The following is a 27,258-nucleotide window of genomic DNA, read 5'->3' as shown; positions in this document are numbered from 1 at the left end:
CTTCTGTATATCCTAGAGAAAATGGCCAATTTGAATTACGGACTCTGGATTAAATAATAGTATTGTATCAATGTTAAATTTCCTAATTTTGATAAATGTACTATGGTTAAATAAGAGATTGCCCTTGTTCTTAGTAAATATACATGTAAATATTTTGTGTTAAGGGAACACACATGTTTTCAATTTACTCTCAAATGATTCAGAAAAAGAAATCAAATGCATATTTATAAATATATATATATATACATAGAGAGAAAAATAAAACAAATGCAGCAAAATGTTAAAAACTGCTGAAACTAGATAAAAGGTATAAAAGAGTTCCTTCATTATTCTTTCAACATTTGCGTAAGTTTGAAATTGTATTACAATAAAATGTTACCCCTCCACCAAAAAAAGGCTAACATCAGATTGGTTTCATCTATTTAAATAATCCAACAAGGAAAAACATGTCCTTTTTTTAGCCCTGCAACACTACTAGAGTTGAATCACCTTAATCTAACTCTCTGGCTTTACAAATGAAAAAATGAAGTCGAGAAACACTAGGTCAAAAGTCAGATAATGGGGCCGGCTCCGTGGTCGAGTGGTTAAGTTCGCGCGCTCCGCTGCAGCAGCCCAGGGTTCAGATCCTGGGCGCAGACATGGCACCGCTCGTCAGGCCACGTTGAGGCGGCTCCCACATCCCACAACTAGAAGGAGCCACAACTAAAAATACCCAACTATGTACCGGGGGGCTTTGGGAGAAAAAGGAAAAATAAAATCTTTAAAAAAAAAAAGAAAAAGACAGTCTTTTGACAAATGGGGATGACACAAATGGACATCCAACTCCTAGAAGATAATATAGGAAAAAATCTAGATGACCTTGAATATGGCAACTTTTCAGATATAACACCAAAGGCATAAACCATGAAAGAAATAATTGATAAGCTGGACTTAATTAAAAGTAAAAACTTCTGCTCTGTGAAAAGACAGTGTCAAGAGTAGGAGAAGATAAACCATAGACTGGGCGAAAATATTTGCAAAAGACATAGCTGATAAAGGACTGTTATCCAAAATACACAAAGAACTCTTAAAACTCAACAATAAGAAAACAACCAACCCAATTAAAAAAGACTTGACTTCAACAGAGAACTGCAAATTAAAACAACAAGATACCACCACACACCTATTAGAATGGCCAAAATCCAAAACACTGACAATACCAAATGCTGGTGAGGATGTGTAACAACAGGAATTCTCAGACTCACTCCTGGTGGGAATGCACAAATGGTGCAGACACTTTGGAAGATAGTTTCACAGTTTCTTACAAATCTAAACATATTTTTATCCTATGATTCAACAATGAGTTGAAAACCAGTGTCCACAGAAAAACACGCACATGGATGTTTACAGCAGCTTTACTCATAGCTCCCAAAACACGAAAGTAATCAAGATATCCTTCAATAGGCGAATGGATAAATAAATTCCATACAATGGAATATTATTCAGCAATAAAAAGTAATGAGCTATCACGCCACAAAAAGACACAGAGGAACCATAAACACACATTGCTAAGTTAAAGCAGCCAATCTGAAAAGGCTATGTTTTTTTTTTCTTTTATTATTTTATTTGATAAGTATTTTTTGTTTTTTTTTTTTTAAGGAAGATTAGCCCTGAACTAACATCTACCGCCAATCCTCTTCTTTTTGCTGAGGAAGACTGGCCCTGAGCTAACATCTGTGCCCATCTTCCTCTACTGTATATGTGGGACACCTGCCACAGCATGGCCTGACAGTCGGTGCACAGGTCTGCACCTGGGATCCGAACTAGTGAACCCCGGGCTGCCAAAGCAGAACGTGCGAACTTAACCACTGAGCCACCGGGCCAGCCCCTGAAAAGGCTATGTTCTGTATGATTCCAACTCTATGGCATTCTCGAAAACGCAAAACTTTGGAGACAGTAGAAAGATCAGTGGTTGCTAGGGGTTTGCAGGAAGGGATGTAGGGATGAATAGGTAGAGCATAGGGGATGTTTAGGGCAGTGAAACTACTCTGTAAAATACTGTTAATAGTGGATATGTGTCATTACAGCTTTGTCAAAACCCACACAATATATAACACAAACAGTGATCCCTTTAATAATGTACCAATATTGGCTCATCAACTGTTAACAAATTCACTACACTAATGAAAGATGTTAATAACAGGGGAAACTGTGTATCTAAACTTTCCCTCAATTTTTCCATAAGCCTAAAACTGCTCTAAAAAAGTAGTTTATTAACTTAAAAGAAAAACTCATCAATAAACTTTTTACCAGGTCTAATGAAGACGTTTTCCACAGACAACATTGCTGCTATTGGAAGCAGTAGATCTTCACAGTCCAGAGAAGCAGCCTTTATTACTGCACATGTCAGATGTGGAGGAAGAGGAAATTCCACCATGGACAAACCCAATCTGGTCACATGGCCACTCCTTAAGAGAAAGAAAAAGTTCTTAAGTCTTTCTACCTTGAGAGTGTACAAATGAAATGTTCATCATTCAGAATAAATCAGATATAATTTAGATTACCTTAAATCACTTCCAGAAACTCAACTTAATATGAGAAACATGATACACTGTGGTCATTGATAAGAGAAACATAAAGACGATAAACTCCCTGCGGTCAAGAGCCAATACATCCAAAAAACTAAACAACAAGGCAGAATAAAGCAGTATAATAAAAGACACAAAATGCTACAGAAGCATAGAGGATGTCCTTGAAGAAATCAGAGAATGATAATTCTCAAATCTTTCCCTATCACACAATCATGAGAACAAAGACTCTTGGCTCTCTGATCATTTTGATTTACCCAGCATAATGCCTGGCACTGAAATGGTTCTCAGAACCTGCTTGTTAAATAACAGCAATGTTTAACAAAAATAGTTTTATGGTACAATTTTTAAATTCAGAATTGTGGTGAAGAAAGATTAAGATTAAGGACAAATTCTAACTTCAGTTAAACAATCCATTCAATGCAAACAAATCGTTTTACACTGATAAATCAAAGTATTAAGAATCCTATTTTAAAAAGAAATTAACATCCGCTGTGGTTGGGTTTTTGGGGGTTTTTTTTACCTGTCAATAGCATCACACTGGTAAAGTTGTTTAAGAGCTTCCAAAATAAGTCTCTCATTAGGTGGATCCAAATAGGGAAACCTGTGTATTTAAATGAGATATGAAATGAGATTCATTTCTTGAACATGGTAACATTTTATACAGACTTGAAAACCTATTCAAAAGGTTTTACTTCTACTTTTCAAGTTCTCCTACTCCTTTTTTTTTTAAGCATTCTATGATTATGACCAGCACTCAGCAAAGGAGGAAACAATATTTTCTGAATCACACTCTTTAATTCAAGAAGCATTTCTTTTTGATCCCCCTTAGCTGGAACACTCTTGCCATTCCTCTCCACTCATCTTAATCCTGCCCCTTTCTTCACAGCCAATATCAAGTCTACTCTGTTCTGTAGTCCACAATTTTTATAGAGTTTTATAAAACAGCGGGGAAAAATTAATTGAAAGTGGCCAAAAATTACAAATTGTTCAATAGTACCTCAAAATGGCTTTTTATAAAATGGTAAGTACATTCAATTAATTTTACCATATTTGCTTTATGTATCTATGTATGTATGTGTATGTGCTTATTTTCTCCTGATATGAAAACAAGTTGCAAATACAATACCAATTCACCCCCAAAATACTTCAACACGTATCTCCTGAAAATAAGAACATTATATTACATAACCACAATACCATTAATGAACATAAGACAATTAATAATATTCACAAAGGATAGCAGAGTGGCATATAACCAAGCATGAATATTATATATAATTTTTAAAAATAAGAATAATTACTTAATATTATCATCACTGGATTATTCTTTTCACCATAGGTCTTGAGATGATAAATCATCTACTCCAATTTCTCACCTTGAAAAAGGTCCAAAAAGGACCAAAGGTCCAATATCTTACACAAAGTCTATTCCAGGATTGATAGCTCTATTTAAAAACAAACAGGGGCCGGCCTGGTGGTGCAGTGGTTAAGTGCACACGTTCCGCTTGGGGTAGCCTAGGGTTTGCTGGTTCAGATTCCGGGTACAGACATGGCACCGCTTAGCAAAAGCCATGCTGTGGTAGGCGTCCCACATATAAAACAGAGGAAGATGGGCACGGATGTTAGCTCAGGGCCAGTCTTCCTCAGCAAAAAGAGGAGGATTGGCAGCAGATGTTAGCTCAGGGCTGAGCTTCCTCAAAAAAAAATAAAAAAAATAAAATAAAATAAAAACAATCAAAAATCCTGGAGACTGCTCTACAGTCAGCATTCCTACAACTTGTACCAACGAGTCCTGGTATCTTCTAGAGCAAAAAGTCGGCAAACATTTTCTGTAAAAGTCCAGATAGTAAATATTTTAGGTTTTGCAGGCCATATGGTTTCTGTCACAGTTACTCAACTCTGCTGTTGTAGCAAAAGTCACCATACATACATGAATGGCTGTGTTTCAACAAATTTAATTTACAAAAACAGTCAGTGAGTCTGGACCATAGTTTGCGACCTCTGTCCTAGAGCAATACCAAACTAGTCAGCTACCTCTTCTAAATAAAAACCCTTTCAGATTTGTAAAAACTACAATTGTTTTTCTCTCTTCATTCTATCAATTGCCAATTCTGTGAAGCACTCCTCATATTATTTGGTTTCTAAGAGACCCGCCATACCTAATTACCATCTTTTAGAAACACTCTATCTAGTTTGTCAAACTCCTCATAAAACATGACAACATCCAATACTGAACTCCAAATGTAGAGTGACCAACTTAGAACAGAAGTGCTATAATTGCCAGTCATCTGGACTTTGCAGTCTATCAATATAACCAAAGTCTATGCCAATGGGAATTTTTTAAAAAATTTTTACAGAATAATAATTGTAAGCTTATATTAAGTTTGTGGTGATCTTATAGTTTTAGATCTTTTCCATATGAATTCCCTTAAGGTACAACCAAAACACAGAATAAAAGATGTATCCTTTCAGACTTTTACCACTGATTTTTGCCCAAGGTTCTGGCCTATTGAGATCATTCTAAATCTTGGTTTTAATCATCTACCAACTAGATATCAAGACATTTTCCAGAAATCTGATAATCATAACTTCCATATCTTTATTTAATATTTTCATTAAAAGTGCTTATCAGGAGAGAGCAAAGGTCAGCATGCTACAAGTAAAACTTCCATCTAGGCTACACTAAGCAATTAATACTTTCTGGATTTGGCTATTTGGCAACTATACTCTATTCAGCGGTACTGTCACTTCCTTATCCACAAAGATGTCAAATGTAATCATGCTAAATATTGTGTTGAAAACAAGAGACATTAAGGTTATCATTCAATAAATTCTTGTGGGGCACCCATTATGTGGATGGTCCTATCTTCAAACTGAAAAGGAAATGGTTTATAATGACATATTCTTTGTGAACCATTTTTATTCATGCTATTATATATCACCATTAAATTCTCTAAAACCATTTTCCAATAAGCTATGCTGAAATTTACTACGAATCAATGCAAGCGTACTCAACAGTTGTTTCCAGAATCTGCCCCTTTTCTAAACAGAAAAATCAAGACATTTGCATTTCTTCTGGTGATCTGTTCTACATAATTTCTCATAAACAACCCACAATACCTCTGACGTTAAATCTGCAAATTCTTTGTGTACCATGGAAATAATGTCTAAAGTCTCAAGATAAATTCATTTACGATCGTTAGGTTTTCTCTCATTATTTCCTAATCCATATTGGTCATCAATTCCTTCTTATCTAGACTTGTTCTTATCTTTTCAATTTTAAAATCATTCTTGATGGAGGAGAAAGGGGAAGCAAAATAATAATTTAAAAGCTCCTTTTTCTTTCTGTCATCTATAAACACTATACCATCTAACTCAAATACTCGTTCTATCACTCCTTATTCTACACACATCTTAAAAAGAGTGGGAGACAAGTTTGGTTTTTTAAAATTTCTGGTCTCTACCATTTTGGGGACTTTTAGTAGACTCTAAGTCTTAAAACTTAAGATGGAAAAATAACTCAGTGCAGATGATATTAACTAATTATTGTTCCTATTTTTCTAATATATATTTATTCTCGGTTACAGGCCGCTCTGGTATCCTTTGTGAATATTATTTTTTTTTTTTTTAAGATTTTATTTTTCCTTTTTCTCCCCAAAGCCCCCTGGTACATAGCTGTGTATTTTCAGTTGTGTGCCCTTCTAGTTGTGGCATGTGGGATGCCACCACAGCACGGCCTGATGAGCAGTGCCATGTCCGCGCCCAGGATTCAAACCAGAGAAACCCTGGGCCACCGAAGCAGAGCACATGAACTTAACCACTCGGCCATGGGGCCGGCACCCATGAATATTATTTTTAAATCTGGGTTCATTTGAAAGCTTTCTATTTGGCCTCTTGGAGTTCTTCAAATGGCTCTTCTTTCTCATTGGTATCATTTATGGTTACAGTTAGTATTTTATGTATTACATGCTTTCCTCTTTCTAGGATCTATAGTCTTATTTAGAAAATATCTAGTCTTACAATAACTATCCAAAAAATTTTTGAATTGGCTTTCCAAGAGTATACAATACATATTTGGATGCACCTAATAATTACTTCCCCTCTTACTATGAATTTAAAGAATGCATGGTCATCTTCTCTCAAAGTTCCTCATATTTTTACATTTCCAGACTATTAAAACCAAAATTAAGACCAAGACAGTACTTTCCTTCATTACTTCCTCTACCATGTATAACACGAAATTTCAAGCCCCTACAACAATACTATGTCCTATACCACTTAATTATATAGCTAAACATTTTATTAATTTAACCACTGTTCTATTCTTTGCTTCTTGTGTCTGAATCTTGTTTCCCCAATATAACTTAAGGTTAGCGAAAGCAAAAAGCTACCACAGAGTATTAGTGTCTCTCACAGGACTAGGCACAATGCTGGCCACACAAAAGATGCTGCAAAAAAACACTTTCTGACTGATCTAAGGTCATTATATACTTTTGATTATAGATAAACAGTTGTCACTAAATGATCCAAATAAACATCAGGAGGAGGCACCCCATGAAGCCAAGGTTAAAATATGAGCAAGGGATCAAATCACAGTAAAGCAATGCAAAGAGCCTTTTATTTGGGTTTAGTTGAACCTTGAACTGTAGGGATGTATGAGTCAAATACTTCAGAAGAATTTCTGAGGAGTAACCTGGCTCCAATCTGACAAATTTTTTTTTCAAGTTATCTACATACCTTATAACATCATGTATGGCAAGGCACTTTAAGGTCAGAACCACAGATGTCAAACTAGTTCTCTTAATCTCAGGGATCACATGGTCAGGCATACACTGGTTCCAAAAATCTTTACTATAGATCCGAAAGCACTTTCCTGAGGAAGTCCTGCCAGCTCGGCCACTTCGCTGCAGCGCCTCACTCCTTTAGAAGAGAAAAAACAGGTCCCCAAAATGTTCTGTGGGTTTCCTAAGTAATTAACTTCCTACCGCCAAACCAGCTAGAAATTATCTAATCAACTCTTCTTCGAACAAAAAGGCTTGACATAGAGACTTACTTTGAAATTGGAACCACTTCCAGGATGTCCAACCCTAACCTGGGATTGTGATTTAACTGTTTCACGAAGCCACCATCTACCACGTATCTAAGGAGAATGAAAACAAATTAAGTTTCTAGAAAATAAGGAAAAACATCAATTTTTAACCACTTGGGTTCTCCTTTTCTACCAAAATAACAACACGGGGACTTTTGCTAGGTGTAGAACTCGAAAGTCAGGAAAGTGAGACCCTCATACATTGCTCGTAGAAATATAAATTGGTTCAGCCAATGTGGAAAATGACTTGGAGGTTCCTCAAAATGTTAAATGCAGAATTATTATATGACCCAGAAATTCCATTCCGAAGTATACACCCAAAAGAAATGAAAATAAGTACTTAACAAATACTTGTAGACATATGTTCATAGTATCACTATTCATAAGAGCTAAAAGGTAGAAACAACCTGAATGTTTATTAACAATTAAGGGTTGAATGAACAAATTATATTATATACATATCATGGAATATTATTCAGCCATAAAAAGGAATGAAGGACTGACACATCCTACAATGTAGATAAACCTCAAAAACACACTGAGTGAAAGAAACTAGACACAAAAGGTCACATGTTGTATGATGCCATTTATATGAAATATCCAGAACAGGATATCTACAGAAATAGAAAGTAGGCCAATGGTTGCTAGGGGGCTAGAGGAGAATGGGGAGCAATGGCTTAAAAGGTCTCGGGTTTTATTTTGGAGTGATGAAAATGTTTTAGAACTAGATAGAGTTGGTAGTTGCACAACATTGTAAATGTGCTCAATACTACTTAACTGTTCACTTTTAAATGTTAATTTTAGGTTATATGAATTTCTCTTCTTGAAAAAACTTGGAAGCCAGCTCTAGATCATTCTAACAGGTTCAGAATCTAATTCCAGCTAGCCTTTAACAATACTATTTTAAGACGATTAATCAGAGAACAAGTCAGGTAAAAAATTAAGTTAGGAATAGCAGTGAGTCTATCATTCACTAAGGGAACATTCTGAAACATGCTATTTAATGACTTTTGCCTTTGCTGGAAACAGAAAATTACAGAGGTTAATTTACTCAGGAGAGCTACTCCCTTAAGCCCTGAATAAAAACATTATTTTTAAAGTAAAGGAGAAAAACAGAGGAAATTAAACTTCTTCTCAGATCTGGGTGATCATTTTACCCAAAAGAAATACATAGGATCTCTTGGGATTCAGGTCCAGCCTTCCTGTGGCAGACAGACAGATTTAGTTAAGTATATAAAATACACCAAGTAAAAGATAAATATCCAAAGGGATTTAACAGTCTGAAAGAACTTTACATTAGCTATCAGTCTAGACTTAAAATTTCCAAGTGTTTCTCCACTAAATTTACTCAAAAATCTGATGGTACAATTGATTACATGAAAAAATAAGAGACCAAGAGGCTAGCCCGGTGGTGTAGTGCTTAAGTTCACATGCCCTGCTTCAGCAGCCAGGGGTTTGCAGGTTTGGATCCTGGGCGTGGACCTACACACCACTCATCAAGCCATGCTGTGGCGGTGTCCCACATACAAAATGGAGGAAGACTGGCAAGGATGTTAGCTCAGGGACAATCTTCCTCAAGCAAAAAGAGGAAGATTGGCAACACATGTTAGCTCAGGACCAATTTTCCTCACCAAAAAAGACAATTAGAAACAATAAGAGACCTGCATCATCTTCTCATCTTCACAAAAAGATGAGAAGAGAGAAACAGTATTTCCTGATAAACCCTTGGATATACAAAGCTTGCTCTATCAAATGGAGCTGTCAGGTGAGAAGGGAATATCAGATCATCTTAGGTATATACTGGTAACGGGAGTATAGAAAAACAGGTTTGGCTTCCTATCTAATGAAACTCATGAAGCATTATGCATAATCTTAAATTTGGGAAGAGAAAGCTACAAGTTGCCAAGTACAAGTAGTTAAAAAGTGTGAACAGAAATACTATGCGCACCTCCTACTCCATTTCCTATTTACAGCAATCAATAATTACAAAAAATGATAGGTGATCACAAGCTAAGTAGGTGAGAAGGGAATTAGAGGAGGGCACAGAGAAGCAAACTCAATGTTTTATGATTAGTTAAGTGGCTTCCTTGGCTTTAAAAGAAATTTTAAAAGTTGTACCTGATTCCATCTATTGTCAAAGATGTTGCCGAAATATTGGTGGATATGACACACTTTCTAATTCCAGGTGGAGGTGGCAAAAATATTCTCCTCTGTTGATCTAAAATAAAATATACGCAAAGAGAAAACACTAATTTACAACGTGCATTTGTCAAACTCGAGTTTTGAAAAACTCATTTCATTAAAAGTTGTTTTCTCCACCTCTTTAATTATCTTGAACTCAAAATATAATAGCAAAAACTACTTTCTCCTCACCTTTCACTGTTAAGATTTCTAGATCCATGGCATCACAGATTATCACTGCTAAAATAAATCCTACAGCAGAGTCATTTATGTAGGTCATAACTCCCTTTAAGAATATTTAAAAACTACGGACCTCTTCTCCATTAAAAGGCACGCATGTACACACAACAAAAGAAATCTCCAACAATTTCAGGGTGCTCAGGGACTCTCTGAAACTCATCCATGGACTACAGATTAACGACCTCTCTCTGCATGAAAGACTGATTAACTAAGCGGTTTTTCCTTTTTCGGGTGTCTTCCCAACTCATGATTACCTCTCTAAACAAGTAATGCCGCACTCATTTCTACTACCCACACATCCCAAAGGGTGGGCCCCAGCAGCAATGCTTATAGTATGGTACACCTTGCTCCTCTGGCCATAGTTTATGGCACCAAGGATAAAAACATCTCCCCCAAGCTGGGCCAATCTGATTCTCCTGTGAATTTGGAATAATGTCCAAGAGATGTTCAATTTGATTAGGCTAGTCTCTTGCAAAGAGGAAAAATAAACTTGTGAACCACAGGGAAGTGACTAATATACATGGAAGAGAGAAAGCTAGTCTAAAGAGAGAAAAGAATGAATCAGCCATGAGAGTTGACAAAAGCATACTTCTGGGTTCCTGGCACTTCCCAGGCCTGGGTGTAGAATAAGTAGAAAGATATATTTGGCTAGACTTGCTCTCCTGCCAGGTTAAGCAGAGAACAGGACAAGAGAGTTAAGAATGTGTACAAGGAACTCATTGCAGTAAGGACAAAAGGAGATAGTTAAGGACAGTAACCGACAGGTCTCAATGCATTGTGAAAATTCTTGAATTAGGAACAGTAGAGTGAGTTGGCAGAACCAGGAAGTAATCAACAGAAAGATGTTTAAAACTGAGATCAGAAATGATGTTAATGACAAAGTCCAGGAGGTAACATTTTGAATGGGCAGCTGATGTAGGATGAAGGAAAAGATCTCTTAAGCTAAAGAAGTCAAGGAACTTTAAAGCAAGGTATTTGGGTGGACCATCTATTCCAATGATCTCCAAAAATTAGGAGTAATCACTCCAGAGAGTACAAAAGTCTATCTACTGGGGTATGAAAAGAAATTATTAGTATTTATATTTTTCATAACATCCTTTAAACTTATGTGTTTACTACTGTACATTACATATTAGAACAATAAGTACATAAATATTTTTAAAAGAAAAAAATTTTTAAATGCCTTTTGATTTCCATGAGATATGCCCATATTTGTTTAGAAAATTCACTTTTTCTATTTGAGCAACTTCAAGTCGTTTTTTTTTCAGCAGGCAAGAAAATCTTAACCTGTTTTCAAATAAAATCTTGCAAAGACCCATGTATTTCCAATATATACAACAGACTAAAGTTGAACTATTATGAGGAAGAAAAGAAGTGGCATAGATGAGTGCAGTTTTAAAATCATGGAACTAGGCCAACGATCCCATTTTACAGGTGAGAAAACTAAAGCCCAGAGAGATCAAGTGGCCTGCCCATGATTTACATATAGACAGGCAAATTTAAAACCAAGTTGAGTAACGTTGCTATTCTTCCACATCATTCTGAAATTAATTTCACAAGTAAAAAAGTGCTGAAAAGCCAGCTTTTTTTTTTTTCTTAAAGGTTTTATTTTTCCTTTTTTCTCCCCAAAGCCCCCCAGTACACCCTTGTGTATTTTTAGTTGTGGGTCCTTCCAGTTGTGGCATGTGGGATGCCGCCTCAGCATGGCTTGATGAGCAGTGCCATGTCCACACCCAGGATCCAAACCGGCGAAACCCTGGGCTGCCAAAGCAGAGCACACAAACTTAGCCACTCAGCCAGGGGGCCAAGCCCCGAAAGGCAGCTTACAAAAGATACCTGTAGAGAAATTTTTTTTTTTTTAAGTGTCTTATGTTCTCTGGTCTTTTATTCTGCAGGGTGTCCTGCAGAGAAATTTTGACATAAATACAAAAATAATTCTAAAAAGATCTATTACTTCCAGATTTGAAGATCTGGTGAAAAACATTAAGCGTTAAAAATTATTTTTTAGGTATTTCCTAGATTTAGGCAACTCACTTCTTCCAGATGGTTCAAAGGAGTTATATACTACTTTGTAGTCCAAATTACGCCAGGTGGTCTAGGGGTTAAGATTCAGCACTCTCATCACTAGGGCCTGGGTTGGCTTCCTAGTCAAGGAATCACACCACCCATCTGTCAGTGGTCATACTGTGATGGCTGCATGTTGCTGCAATGCTGAAAGCTATGCCAGTGGTATTTCAAATACCAGCAGGGTCACCCATGGTGGACAGGTTTCAACAGAACTTCCAGACTATGACAGACTAGGAAGAAGGACATGGACATCCACTTCTGGAAAAATTGACCATGAAAACCCAATGAATAGCAGTGGAGCATTATCTGATATAGCACTGGAAAGTGAGAGGATGGCATGAAAAGACCGAGCAGAGCTCCCCTCTGCTGTACACAGGGTCACTAGGGGTCAGAATCAACTTAACAGCACTAACAACAAACAAAAGTTTGAATTATAGGTTTATACATTTATTTATTATTTATTTACTACAATGTAGCTCTATAAGAACAAGGACTTTCTTTCATTATGACATATCCCCGGTAGCTAGAACAATGCCTGGACCATAGAAAGTGCTCAATAAAGTTGAATGAATTGATAAATAAAAAAATGCATTATATAAATAATAAATTAAGATCCTTCTACCTTTAAAATTCCACATTATTTATAAAATTTTACATAAATTAGCAATGTCCTTTCTGAACATATTTATCTATAATCAAGTCTGTTTTTCAATCTACCCATTTCTAAAAGTACCTAATTTGTTTTAGCCTTCAGTTCAAGTAAAATTTCAGTTTCATTTACCATTCTGTTCACTGTAATTAATTTAAAAGTCCTGAAACTGCTGTTTTGACATGACTCACCTTTACATTTCACATTTACATTTCACCTACATATTTCAAAACCATATTTCACAAGTCTGAATGCATGCAGTTTTATGTTTGTTCATAAAGGTTTGGAAAAAAGTTAAATACATATATCCTAAAGTACATTCTCACTCTCTAGAAAGGAAAGGGGAAATTGAATACTTTCACTAAGATGTAGCAATTCTCAGGCTGGCCCATGGCCTAGTGGTTAAGTCCGGCATGCTCTGCTTTGGCAGTCTGGGTTCACAGGTTTGGATCCCAGGTGCGGACCTACACGACTCATCAAGCCATGTTGTGGCAGCAACCCACATACAGAAAAAAAAAAATAGAGAAGATTGGCACAGATGTTAGCTCAGGGCTAATCCTCCTCAGGTCAAAAAAAGAGGAAGACTGGCAACGGATGTTAGCTCAGAGTGAACCTTCCTCACCAAAAAACAAAAAAAAAGATACAGCAATTCTCATGATCATCTCCATTTTCTGATCTTCCTGCTGAAGAAAGATTCGGATATACTTTACCCCATCTATGCCAGTACCTAACAAGATATTAGGATGTTATTAACGGGAGGGGAAAATTGGCAAAGAGGTAGAAAGATGCTCCAAGTCTACCAAAAAATAAGGATATTGAGGAGAGATCACTCAACACTCTTAAAGGAGTAATACTTCTAAGATACATGTATATGATATATTTACATTATATGAAACTCCCTCACAGAATTTCTTGTCCCAAATTCCCCCAAAAAGATCCCAAAGCAGAAATGTGTCTGAGAGAGAGAGTGTGTATACGTGTGTGTGTGTCTGTAAAAGGAATATAACTGAAAGCAATAAACAGAAACCGTCAATCAAAGGGGTGAAAAAGATGACTATTTTGGACCAGAACAAAGAGATACACTGCTCAGCTCAAAATCTATACCCCTCCCTCAAAGTTATTTTTGGGTGAGTCAAAAATATCTTGAGAATTCTTACTAATATAGCTAAAAATCAAAATCCTGACACAGAGAAAAGGCTTGAGATAATCAGTAAATGTAGTTGAAAAAGATAAAGTAACTAGAAGGAAGTTAAAAAAATATGGAAGACAGGCAACCCAACATAAGAATAATTGGTATCCTTGAAGTAGAGAAGCCAATAAATAGACAAAAGTTATACTCAAAAATAGAACACAAGAGAATTTCCCTGAAATAAACAAAAGAATTTGCAGATCAAAAGAGCACATTAGAAAAGTTCATCTTGTTTGTAGGGTTTGGTTACACCAGCATGTACATTTGTCAAAACTCACTGAACTGTATACTTAAAACAGGCACAGTTTATTGTATATAAATTATACCTCAATAAAGTTGATTTTTAAAAAGAGCACATCAAATTCAGGAAGTTTTAATATAAAACACTCAACACCAAAAAATATCCTAATTAAAACTACTGAACTTTAAGGATAAAACAGAAATTTTCAGGCAATCAGACAGAAAAAGCAAATCACTTACAAGGAAGGGAAAAAAAATCAGGCTGGCCTCAGACTTCTTCGCAGCAACATTCAATGCCAGAAGACAACTGGACAACGTCTACCAAGTTCTAAGGAAAAGAAAGTGTGACCCAAGAACATAAAACCCAGCCAAGATGTAGTTCAAGTACAAAGGCAAAAGCCAGACATTCTCAAACATAAAAGAAGAACAAAAAAATAACACTCAAGAACCCTTCTATTAAAAAAGAAGTTAAAATCCAGACAATCTAAAATTAACCAAAAGTAACTTAGGAATGGAAAAACCATGGTAAAAGGATTGATGGCTAACACTGAATGCATCTGAACAATGTAAAAATAACTAACAAAAATCATAAGGGGAGAATATAGAAGAGCAAAAGTACTTAAGTCTTCATCTTTCAAATCAGAGTCAACAGATAAGATCTCCAATCAAATATGATCTAAAAAGAAGATATTACCCTCAGCTTAATACTTTCATCTTTTTAAACTTAAAGCAATCTTTTGTAAAATATCTCATGTGGTAAAGAAAGATTTACTTGAAGTTTAGTAATTCCTTTAAGTAAATTCAAATAAAATTAAATACTTTTTTGAAAAGCAACTAATAGTACAATCTCACTTGTAGAAAGTGTTTCTATCAACCTACCTATCTACTTACATACCCTTCTAGATGTATACACACATGTACACAGGTCTGAATAATGTTTTTCCTAGTATTAAAGATGGTTATTTCTGGATGGAGGGATTTGAGGCAATTTCTTTACTTTTACCTTTGTATTGTACACTGCTTGCATTCTTTATAATGATACTGCATAATTTTTCCTCAATTGAGTACTTTTTCTTAAAAGAAAATTGGAGCAAATATTTTGACACACTAACAGTGTTCATTCTGCATGGTGGGGAATGGATTTTTTGTGTGTGTACTTTTCTATACTTTTAGAATTTCTACAAACAGCGAAAAAGAAAAATGTAAAAGAGCATATATAATATAATCCCATCTTTTGTTAAAAAAACTAAACAATAAAAACACATTTAAATGTACAAATAAAAAGTTCAGAACAATATACCTCAAAATATTAATAGTGATTATCACTTAATCATGTTGCTGGGATCTGAGTACATTTATTTTTCTTACTTTGCTAATTTTATTTTCTTTTAAAGTATGTATTTTCTTCAAAAGAAAAATTTTCCCATTTGGGGAGACTCCACATAGAGTAAAATAGAGTAAAAGTTGTTAGGTGAAGCTCACTAGCCTTATTCACCAACATTTTTAATCTTAACATTTAAGGAAATTGTCATAGACAAAGTCAAATTCTAGTTACTTGCCATATGAGGTAAAATCTTTGTTTTGCAGGAAGAAGAAAGAAAGAAAAGAAAACTATTTTTGGATTTATGCAATAATCTAAGTGGCAGTTTTTCCTCTTTTAAAATGTTGTACACTATGGAGCCAGCCCCGTAGCCGAGTGGTTAAGTTCACATGCTCTGCTTCAGCGGCCCAGGGTTTCACCAGTTCAGATACTGGGCACAGACCTAGCACCAGTCATCAGGCCATGCTGAGGCAGCATCCCACAGAGCAGAGCCAGAAGGACCTACAACTAGAATATATAACTATGTACTGGTTTGGGGAGAAGAAGAAGAAAAGAAAAAAAGAAGATTGGCAACAGATGTTAGCTCAGGTGCCAATCTTTAAAAAAAAAGAAAATATGGCAACTTAAAATGTTGTATACTAATCCAAGGTAAAGTTCTTTTCCTTTTCTTCATGTGTTCTGGAAACATATGTACTATCATATCAGCCATTACGGAATAAATAACCAGTTATCAAATGTAGATTTACCATGTGACCTCAGGAACATCACTTAGCCTCTATCTGTAAAATAAAGAAGTCCAATTATGCAAAAACATATATATGGGTATATGTGCATTTTTCTAGAGAAAGAAGCCATGGCTTTCCTTACTTTTTTAAGAGAATCTGAGACCCAACCCTCCAAAAAAGGCTGAACTAGATAATTACTTTCAGTGCTAAAATTGTCTAACTCCATGCAAACATTTGTCACTTATGAACTAATAGGTATATTTCAGTTCATAAATTCTTGTGCGGCTCAGCTTTCCCTAGATGCATGACAAACATGAAGAACTGCAATATCTTGAACAAAAGGTGGGAAGTCAGAAGAGCAAAAAGTTTTAAGAGAAACAAGAATAAGCTCTAGACATAGTGTTTGACGCAAGACATTAACAGAATGGCCAGCACAAAGTCAAAAATCTGGAATTCAGTTCAACAAATATTTAAGCAGGACATCGTCAAAATATAGTACTTGCCCTCAAAAAGTTCATGATCTCATAGAGGGGATGAGACAACCATAACACGAGGTAGAATGTGTTACGTGCCATAAGAAGTACAGCAAAGCACAACGAGGTTCAAATGAAGAAGAGATCAGAGCCAGCTGTGAGGAGTGGGATCAGGAAAGGTTTTCATAAAGCTGGTTGTGCTCGTGAAATGAAATAGCATCAGACAGTGAGAGGAGACGCTAAAAGGAAAAACGGGAGTTCAAGTTAAGGAAACAGCAAACACAGTCACAAAAAAAAATGTGGGAGGAAAAGGAATCAAAAATACCTCCTACATTTTGAGCTTGACAGAACATCACCAACAGAGGTTAGAGGGAGTTCAACCCAGAGAGCAAGATCATATAACCTTGGTAATAGAAGGGATAACACTGCACCTCTTCACATTTGACAGATGAGAATTTTCTATGTCAATTAGGGAGATATTTTAAGATGTCCCTTTAAAAAAGTCAGTCATCATCATGGCTAGTCCAGAAATAAGAGCAAATATAAAACATCCACCTCATAATTTTTACCTATTCACTAAACCCAAGTATGGGTCATTTACGAACCCACTTCACTACAGGCTACAAGCAGGAAATCCTTCTTGCCTCTCTTCACTCCCAAGTGCAAGTTTTTAGTTCCTGAAGCATAATAGAAAATAAAGTGGGGCAGCCTGGTGGCACAGCAGTTAAGTGTGCACATTCTGCTTCGGCAGCCCAGGGTTTGCCAGTTTGGATCCCGGGTGCAGACACGGCACCGCTTGGTAAGCCATGCTGTGGTAGGCATCCCACATATAAAAGTAGAGGAAGATGGGCACGGATGTTAGCTCAGGGCCAGTCTTCCTCAGCAAAAAGAGGAGGATTGGCAGCAGATGTTAGCTCAGGGCTAATCTTCCTCAAAAAAAAAAAGAAAGAAAGGAAATAACCTAATAGTGTCTCTCCCCATCACCCAAAGTAGCAATAATAAAGAAGTAAGTGCTGTATTATATTAACCAGGCTTAAAAAGAAAGTCTAAGATCCCAGAAACCTGCCACTCGCTCCCTTCTTTATCCAACTCCACCTCACCCATTACTCAGTACACTTCATCAGCTCTATCCGAATGCCTCTTTGCACTGTTACAAACCAGTGCAATACACAGTATTATGCTCATAATGGATCACCATGGATCACCCTTATAGTGCCCCTGGAACCAGAAAGGAAACTAAAATAAACAAAGAAAACCCTTCATTAATGGCTCTACTCACCCACTCCCATATCTTTACTGTTTACACATGTATGCCAACACAGAAAATCACACACACTAGAAATTATGGCTGAAGGCATGTTGACGTCATGGTGGAAGGACGATGAATGCCAAGTTACTAAGTTGGCATTTTAATTCAGTTGGTAATAGGGAATGGTTGAAGGTAGCCAACAGGAGACTGACACATTAGAGCTGTGCTTTTGGAAGATTACGCTTACCACTGCAGGTAGGATGGTAAACTTAATCAGAGAAAACAGGTTAGCAGGCTACATTAACAACTCAGGAAAGCAAATTGAGGATCCCAACTCTAACAGTGACAATAAAAAAAGGAAAAGAAGATCTAGATAAGACAAGGGTAAAAGAAAAGCTGTAGGAGTTGCCCCATGTTTGGATTGAAAGATCTAGGATGATATGACGCACAGACCAGAGAGCCCTGAGGAGACCCAGGAGGTCTAGAGTGCAGGAGAACGAACTAGAGACAGCTTTCAGGAGTCATCCACAGAGAAGTGACAGGTGAGTCTTAGGAGCCAACCGCTCCAAAACAGAGAATTCCAGGAAAAGAGCAAGCTAAGGATGCAACCTCAGGGAGCAGTCACAGTTAGAGGGAAACAAAGGCTGGGGAGGGTGGCAGGGCAGCAGCTTTAGAGAAAAAGTGGTAACCAGATAATTAAATATTATCCCAGAGGACATTTCAAGGAGACTTATTATTATCACAAAACCAAAATACAAACTAATGGAAAAAAGCCATAAGATTTGAGAAATAGGTCACTGGAAACCTTTAATAGTATAAAAACTGGATTTCCAGAAGTTTAAACAAGAAGCAATAGCAGATACAGAACATTATTTTCAATGTGATAGTAAGAAGGAAAGAATAAAATTCTTTACTTTATATAGAAAAAATATGTGTATATTGTTAATGGTTAATAACAAAGCAACCATAATGGGTTTTGAATTACTTGATCAGTTACAAAGTAAATTATAAAAGAGTCAATGGATCAATTCTCCAGAAAACAATGAAAACCTTAAATATCTAATAATGACCCTAAGAATTCCCTTGAAGACGTAAAAATCTAAAAATAGACTTCAGTATTGAGAGCAAGGGCCTAACATCATCACAAAAAGATTTCCAAAACAGCACATGGTCTATGGTTATTTATCAACACATATACTCCCAAACTTTTTTTGTTAATGTAAGGATAAGAACCACTTACTCAACAAAAACACACAAAAAATATAAAAACATTTAAATGCTTTTTACATTACATTAAATGCTAATCCCATTCAAAACTCCAAATAGGAGGCTACAATTAACTTCCCTTTAGTTTTAGAAGTCCAATTCCATAATAGAATAGTGTTACAAAACAAATTCTAAACCTCATTCAACAACATTTATTATGAGCAAATATCAGAATTATAAAAGTTTGCATTTGCTCTCTGAATTTACAAAAGAACAGCATTATTCTTGAAAAGCAGACTGTGTGGCTACTCAAAAAGAAAACAATCCACTGTGTTTAGTCTCAGATATATCTGTATATATACAATTTCTAGAAATTCGGTGACAGTAGCAAATTAGATTTGACCTATGGTACTATAATCAAGAAATTATAGTCCTCATTTCAAAAAATTACCAACAGTATTTTTGTTCTGCTGGGAGAGGACATAGCCTACTCTCAATACTAAGGAGGACGTGTCCGAGGCATTTGAAAAAGTAAACGTGAAAAGACCTCAAGAAAAAAAATCACTTCTCTCAAGGGATATTCGTTCTCTTAATGCTCTGTTTTATGATCTAGGTGTTAGTTACAAAGGTAAGTTCAGTTTGTGAAATTCATTGACCTAAACACTTACAATCTGTGCACTTTTCTGGACGTATATGATTAGTCAATAAAAAGTTTTTTAAAAATCAAATTTTCTGTTCTAGTGAAGAATTACCTGTTGTCATAGATCCATAACACGGCAGTATTAACAAGCCATCTAGAGTGGTGTCTTGAACATCGTAATCATAATCAACAGACTCTGCCATCTGAAAAAGTAGCTCACAACTTTTTTCGATTTCAAACTGACCTGAAATAAGGGAGGAAAATAATGTCAGCAATTGAACAGCAAAATTAATTTAAGAATGAAAAAGTCTTCTGGATTAAAATTCCTTTTGCATAATGGTTATTTTAAATCTCTCATTTGAGATAAAGGAGATGAACATACAAGTTGTACCAAATCTCAACAATAAAATTAAAAATAGTAGAAATGCCAGTTTCCAAGGAATTTAAATCTCTAAAAAATTAAAAATGTTTCTAATCTTCAAGGCTTTCATCTTGTTAACAAAGTATTTGAGGAAGACTCAGCAAAGTTAACACCACAGAGGAAGCTAATCCAGGAGATACTCCATTTAGGTGTATTTTAAAATACTTAAGTAACCACAAAAAGGCAAGAGATTGTTACAATGTCTCACTTCCAACATCAGTACAAGGCAGAGTAGGAGGTGACTGATGAAATGACTCATTTCTCTTAGCAAGATGCTGCTACTTAAAGAATCACACTAGTCTGAGATTTAACTATTCTATTTTTGACCTCCAAAAAAGGCTTGTCTATGAGACATGGATTCCGCACCGTATGTACTGCTATCACACAGTACCATTCCCCTGCTCAAAGAAGAAAGGAGCTGGTAGGATGCCTCTTGAAATAATGGAGTTAATCATTCAGATCCAGGACCATTTAGTGTGGTAACAGCTCTATATAAGACAGACTAATAAAAATATCAACTTTACCATTTAACATCTTTCTAATAAAAGGTCAGCATGTTTTACATATGTTTATTAATAAGACACGTTTTTTTACGGCAGTGTAGAATTAGCCTATATTTCTTACATAAGACATAATACCTAACACCATTCAGATAATCATAAAAAGCTAGGGCAACATGAGCAGAATTTAGATCTCCAAAAAAAGGTAACCCTCTAGTGTGGTGCCACATTCTCCTCTTATAAAAAGCAAAAATTTTAAACCTGACACTGAATGCTTACCAGTCAGAAAAACCAAGATGTCTCCAGCCATTTCATTCAAATGGATATCCATGGTCACTTTCACAATCTAAACCAAGAAACACAAGCATAATATGCTAGTGGAAATACAGCCTTCCCCCCGATACCTCTCCTTGTTCCACAGAAGAATTAAAATTGGTTATCAAAAGTCCTAGGACGTATGAGTGCTGCCACTAAAATAACAGGGAACAAATGAATTATCAAACTACTCAGTCAACTAGAATCATAGATATAAAAAAGACATAAAAAGGATGCCAAGTAGTACCGCTTGAATATACGCAGTATTTTCTCTGTCTCGTGGGCCAATCAAATTGCAGAATTTTTCTCTGACTGGATAAAGCCTTCCAGGTATATCAAATATTGGACAATTTCCAAAAAATGCAGAGAGCTTAGCAAGTTCCATAGTTGCTGACATCACCACGACCTTTAAATGTTCTTTCCTATTAGGAGACTTTTCCTGAAATAGCTTCTTCAATAAACCAAATAAGATGTCCTGAAAGAAAAGTAAATTTCTAGTAAGTCACAAGTGTACCTAACAACCACCTTATTTTAAATATTTTGCTCTCCTAACCAAAGAATTCCCATTTCAATAGATTAAAATGTAAGTAAGAAGAGACAATTCTCTATACACTAAAAAGCTACCCCGAGAAAGTAAACTAATAAATAACCAATATATTAAAATACTCACTGTAGTTAGAGTTCTCTCATGAGCTTCATCCAAAATAATGACACTGAATTTGGTAAGATTTGGATCTCCCAGAATATGTTTCAGTAAACATCCATCAGTCATGTATTTGATCGCTGTTTCCTAATGTTCAAATAGTAGAATACATCAACTCATACACATATAGTATCACAGAAATTCATCCCTGCTTTGCAAACCAAAATTTCCCCCAAAATGAACAGACATTAAGTGATCACACTAATTCGACTAAATAAAAGAATACATAAAATACAATCATGCGTCACTTAAGGACAGGGATATGTTCTGAGAAATGTGTCATTAGGTGATTTCTTCATCGTGCGAACATCATAGAGTGTACTTACACAAACCTAGATGGTATTGCCTACTACACAGCTGGGCTATAAGGAGATACAATGAAGTCAGTGGAAAGTAGTAAGATAATGTAATGGCTTCAGGTGAGCAAGTTGTGGGAAACAACAATAAAATGGGATTCATCTCCCTCTCAGCTATCATTTTAGAGGACCCAGGAGATAAGGTAGAAGAAATGGTTAGGTGCACAATTTCCTCTCACTCTCTTCTTGCCTACTCATTCTCCTATAAAAAAAATAGCGTCAGTCAACTAGCATTAAAACAAGGTGAGAATAAGGTCCAAAGGTTAGGAGTTAACAGTAGTGGCATCTATAAAACCAGGGAAGAAAAAAAGGAAGAAATATCCCCAGCAGTGACCACTAGGGAGACAAAGATAGTATTTTAAAGAGTCATTCTGTGCCGTAATTGATAGCCATTCCTTAAGGACCATAGGTAAATCAGGGATTCTTTTGTATCTAGTACAGAATTAAGAAATCCTGAGGGAATGTGAATTTTAACTATTAACAAGAAAACAACTTTAGGGGCTGGCCCCGTGGCCGAGTGGTTGAGTTCACACATTTTGCTTTGGCAGCCCGGGGTTTTGCCAGTTTGAATCCTGAGTGCAGACATGGCACCACTCATCAAGCCAGGCTGAGGCAGCGTCCCACATGCCACAACTAAAAGGACTCACAACTAAAAATACCCAACTATGTACCGGGGGGCTTTGGGAGAAAAAGGAAAAATAAAAAAATAATAATAAAAAAAAAAGAACAGAACTTTAAATTTGTTAGTGCCATGAATATAGAAGATGCTCAATAAATACTTGCTTACTGACTTTGTTAATTAAGTTGTCAGTTTTCCACTGACTTCAAGAATACAAACATACAAAATGGATGAACCTTGAAAACATTATGCTAAATGAAATAAGCCAGACAGAAGGACAAACTATTGCATGATTTCATTTATATGAGGTACTTAGAATAGTCAAATGTGTAGAGACAGAAAGTAGAATAGAAGGTACCAGGGGCTGGGGGGAGGAAGGTGAGGGGAGTTACTGTTTAACAGGTACAGAGTTTCCATTTGAAATGATCAAAAAGTTCCAAAAACAGACAGTGGAGATGGCTATGCATTCTGAATGTACTTAATGCCACTGATGTATAAACCTAAAAATGGTTAAAATGATAAATTTTATGTTATGTACATTTTACTACAACAAATTTTTTTTAAAAAACACAAATGTAAGTTACATATCAAGGATCCTTACAACTAAAAAACTAAAATAAAGAATCCTAAGAAAAATAAACATAACTTACTTAAAAACTAATTGAGAGGAGGGCCCCAGGATATAGTGGTTAAGGTTGGTGCACTCCACTTCAGTGGCCTGAGTTCACAGGTTCAGATTCTGGGTGTGGACCTACACCATTTATCAGCCATGCTGAGGCAGCAATCCACATATAAAGTGGAGAAAGACTGGCAAAGATGTTAGCTCAGGGCTAATCTTCCTCAAGCAAAAAAAGAGGAAGATTGGCAACAGACGTTAGCTCAGGGCTAATCTTCCTCAGGGAAAAAAAAAAACTAATTGAGAAGGAAGAAAATGGGATAAATATTAGATACTTCAGAGCTAAAACATTAACAATGGGCAACAAAAATTAATTATAAGCTGAAGCTTTGTTTCTTTAAAATATAAATGGAATTTTGAAGTTAAAATCTTTCATAACTTTCTCTACTCTTTCCCTAAGTTTACAGTACTTAAACAAATACTAACAAAACTTTTGTACCTTAGAACTGCAATCATCAAAACGAACTTGGTATCCTACTTTGGATCCCAAAGTGCATTTCATTTCTTCAGCAACCCTCTGAGCAACTGATATGGCAGCTACTTTTCGTGGTTGAGTCACACCAATCATACCATGTTGTGAAAACCCTAATAGAACCAGAGGTAAAAAACACAAAAATGTAAATAATTGCTTCCTATTAGAGCTAAATTGTTTCTGGTCAATCAATATAAACTGTTCAAGTGTTTCCAAAAGAAAACTCTGCAAATTAACAACACACTGTATTACATTTGCACTGTGGAAATTTAAGTATTAATCAAAAATAAGAATACATATTAGTAACCATCTAAAATGTACATATTTTAGTTAGGTTTGGTTTTTCTCCAATTTCAGTCTAAAGATTAAGTCTAAAGGCCAAGAATTTTTCATCCCTAGGAATCCACAAAATTCCACATGCTTCCCAAAATAGATTTACCTTTGCCACAGAAGTTAAATATACCACCTTTCATAGATTCTATAGGCATTTTTTACTATTTTAGTATCTCTGAAAGGAAGATGCATCTTACAGCTGATGGCAATTTTACTTCATTAACAGTATGCAAAATAGTGGTATGCCTTAATAGATGGCATCTTAGATTAGATGCCTTAGAACAAGTTAGTATAAGCTAAGAAATTTTTGTTAATTTTTGTATGAATTATATCCAATATAATTTTGCTCTAGGCTAACCTTATAAAAGAAAGTTTTACCATATCAAAGGGAAAGACACTTTAAGGGTAATTTGTTAGCTGGCTTGGTATTAGCAGAATTGAGGAATAAACACTTACCTGTTAACACTCTGGAGAAAGAACCTATAAATACTAATGCCAGCAAAGTATATCAATATATCCCTTCCGCCTGAAAATTATTTCAATACCCAATGATTATAGTCTACTGCCAGACAAACTTATTCTATAGCAGAGAATCAATATCTACTTATAATTCTATTTGGGATTATTAAGTAATTAAAAGTGAAAAAACTGCCATTTCAACTAATTCCTGAGTCTGAAATAAGACTATAAAGAAGCAGGGAAGATGTAGGAAGGGTGTGCCAAGAGAAGAATTGGGACTGTAAAATAAATGGTGGGCATTTGTGTAATACCCAAGTCCTATTAGCTTTTAAGAGGATATCTTTTAAATACACACAATATTATCCCAGAATAAAATTACCTGCTTCATATAGATATTTTGGGAGTTGAGTTGTTTTACCACTTCCTGTATTTCCAGTAACAATAAGGAATGAATTGTCCCTCACAGCTTGAATAAGCTTTTTTCTTTGTTTTTGAATAGGAAAAGTTGGAGTAGTTCCTCCCTCCTGTGATGTGCATCCTTTCTCTTCTGTAATAACAGAAAAACAATTGTGCAATTAAAAGGCCTGTAAAGATATCACTGACTCAATTTCCAGAACTGAGAAGAGAAAGACAACAGAATTTTAGGGCTGGAAGGGATCAATCCATGACTTCTTAGTTAAATCAGCTATGTCCAATTTGTAAGTAAGGATTTATAAGCCCAGAACAACTTTTTAGTGAAATCTAACAACTTGAGCACTTGCCAATGAATGACTCAAAGTATTTAACAAAGTAAGCCTAGCACAAGGCAATGTATGTGCAAGCATACCTATACAGAAGCTCACCTATACAGAAGCACAAAGCCCAATTTTATTAAATAGACCAAAACCTGGAACACAGCAGAAAACTCTCAGCTGAATTAAAAGCCACCTGTGTTTGCTTCTGATTCATGGTTCAAGTTAGGTCCCTGTTCAGAGTGACTGATATCCCAGAAGGCCAAGTGGTGGGTAACCATGGAAACTGGCTCCTGGAAACTGGCTCCCTTCATACCGTACCCAAAGGCAGGCTGGCGGCCCGACGAAGGTGGGGGGGATGGAAGAGTAGAGAACAAAGGCTTTATGAGCCTGTTTAAGAGCAGAACGTGTTTCGGCGTTGGGGTTCACTTTTTTGGCCCCCAGCAAGCTTTTCACCCAACTTGGGTCTGGGACCGCCCCCCTCTAGACCGAAGTGCTCATTGGACGCAAAGTTCGCCTCCAGCTTGGAAGGTGAGGAGAACACTGCGGCCCCCTCACCACTCCTCTCTGCCCGCCGAAGGCGGACTTTTATCCCCCCAAAACCCCCATGCTGTAACTCCCGCTGGCCTCCGTAGCGTCCCGCGGACCGCACCTCTATCAGCGACGGAAACAGTCGAAGGCCGCTCTTCCTGGAGGTCTCTTGACCGCTCACCCTCCTCCTGCCGCCTTGGCGCCCTGCCCGCGACGGCGGGAAACCGGGACATAGACCTGGCCCCGAGCGGAGGTGAGCACGTCCAGCGATCTAGGGAGATGGGAGGGGAAAGGAGAAGACGCGGCCTGATGACGTTGAGGTGTTTACTTCCGCGCGTGCGACTCGAAGCGAGGGGAGGGAGAACTGTTCGATGACGTGGCGCGCGGCGGCCGGAAAGCTCGGCCACCCCCGCGACCCAGCTGGGCCCAGATCCGAGGGCCCACCCACCGAGGGTTTCCTTCCATCCTCTGGTGTGCGGCGATGCTGTCCTCACCAAGGTCCTGAAGGGCCCCCTCCTGTTTCTCCTCTGGTGTGCAGAACAGCTAGGCGACACCCCTTTTCTCAGCCGCTATGGTCACTGCAAAGCTGTCAGACTTCACACGCCTAACGTGATGTGATCCTTTGCCGGGAGCTGGAACTTTCCTCGAGTGCGGCGTTCCACAACACATTGTCACCTCGCTCATCCTCAGATGACCTGTTCAAGGCACACAGCTACTGAGTTGCAGAGCCGAACTTCTAGTTCTGTAGTGTCCGAAACTTAGGTTCCCCATGCTGTTCATTTCTTTCATAAGACCCTGCATTTTAATTTATTTCCATGTTGATTTTCTTCCGCTTTTCCCCAAGTAGACACGAGGGCGGGAACTTTAGAAAACCACGGTACACTCGGAGCCCAGCAAAGTGATTCAAAGTGGACCGTCAATATTTGTTAAATTTGCTGAATGGGTGAATGAATGCTTGATCTCCAGAGGAATTAAGCTCACTTTTAACGGATGTGGAGTCCTTGGAAACCACAATAGCTGAAAAGTTAAACAGATAGATAGCAATCAGAGGCAGGGTGACTTTTTCAAAAAAGGTACTTCGGGGAGCAGATTTTTCTGTTATACAGCCTCCCAATTTTGTAAATAGTATGAATTGTAACAAAATCAATGCAAGTGGAAGATTGTTTCTTGGATTTTTCAACCGTTCCTGCTGTTAGAATTAACCAACACTTTCTGCCAAGGAAGACAACTCAAAGTTGTCACTTGACCGTTAACTAAAGGCCGCTACTCTCCTATCTGACCAGGGTTCAAAAGATGTCATTGA

At 36.8% G+C, this 27,258-nt stretch overlaps 1 protein-coding gene across 1 annotated transcript in view; it reads right to left on the bottom strand.

Moving 5' to 3' along the window:
• DHX40 (DEAH-box helicase 40) overlaps positions 1 to 26,940 on the bottom strand; it is a 49,810-nt gene extending 22,870 nt beyond the window's left edge. Inside the window, exons 1-12 of the mRNA XM_001918282.6 lie at positions 26,077 to 26,940; positions 25,073 to 25,240; positions 23,869 to 24,014; positions 21,746 to 21,865; positions 21,323 to 21,550; positions 21,040 to 21,106; positions 19,952 to 20,083; positions 9,778 to 9,877; positions 7,624 to 7,710; positions 7,308 to 7,490; positions 3,091 to 3,171; positions 2,290 to 2,447 (exon numbers count right to left, since the gene is read on the bottom strand). Of these exons, the coding sequence (XP_001918317.3) occupies positions 2,290 to 2,447; positions 3,091 to 3,171; positions 7,308 to 7,490; positions 7,624 to 7,710; positions 9,778 to 9,877; positions 19,952 to 20,083; positions 21,040 to 21,106; positions 21,323 to 21,550; positions 21,746 to 21,865; positions 23,869 to 24,014; positions 25,073 to 25,240; positions 26,077 to 26,188 (1,582 nt within the window). The 5' untranslated portion in view covers positions 26,189 to 26,940. The remainder of the gene's footprint in view (positions 1 to 2,289; positions 2,448 to 3,090; positions 3,172 to 7,307; positions 7,491 to 7,623; positions 7,711 to 9,777; positions 9,878 to 19,951; positions 20,084 to 21,039; positions 21,107 to 21,322; positions 21,551 to 21,745; positions 21,866 to 23,868; positions 24,015 to 25,072; positions 25,241 to 26,076) is intronic.
• Between the last annotated feature and the right edge of the window lie 318 nt (positions 26,941 to 27,258).

This window comes from Equus caballus, chromosome 11 (assembly GCF_041296265.1).
Source record: "Equus caballus isolate H_3958 breed thoroughbred chromosome 11, TB-T2T, whole genome shotgun sequence".
In the NCBI taxonomy this organism is placed as follows: Eukaryota; Metazoa; Chordata; class Mammalia; order Perissodactyla; family Equidae; genus Equus; species Equus caballus.
The sequence above is the reverse complement of the archived record's forward strand: the minus strand, read 5'-3'. Positions and strand labels throughout refer to the sequence as shown.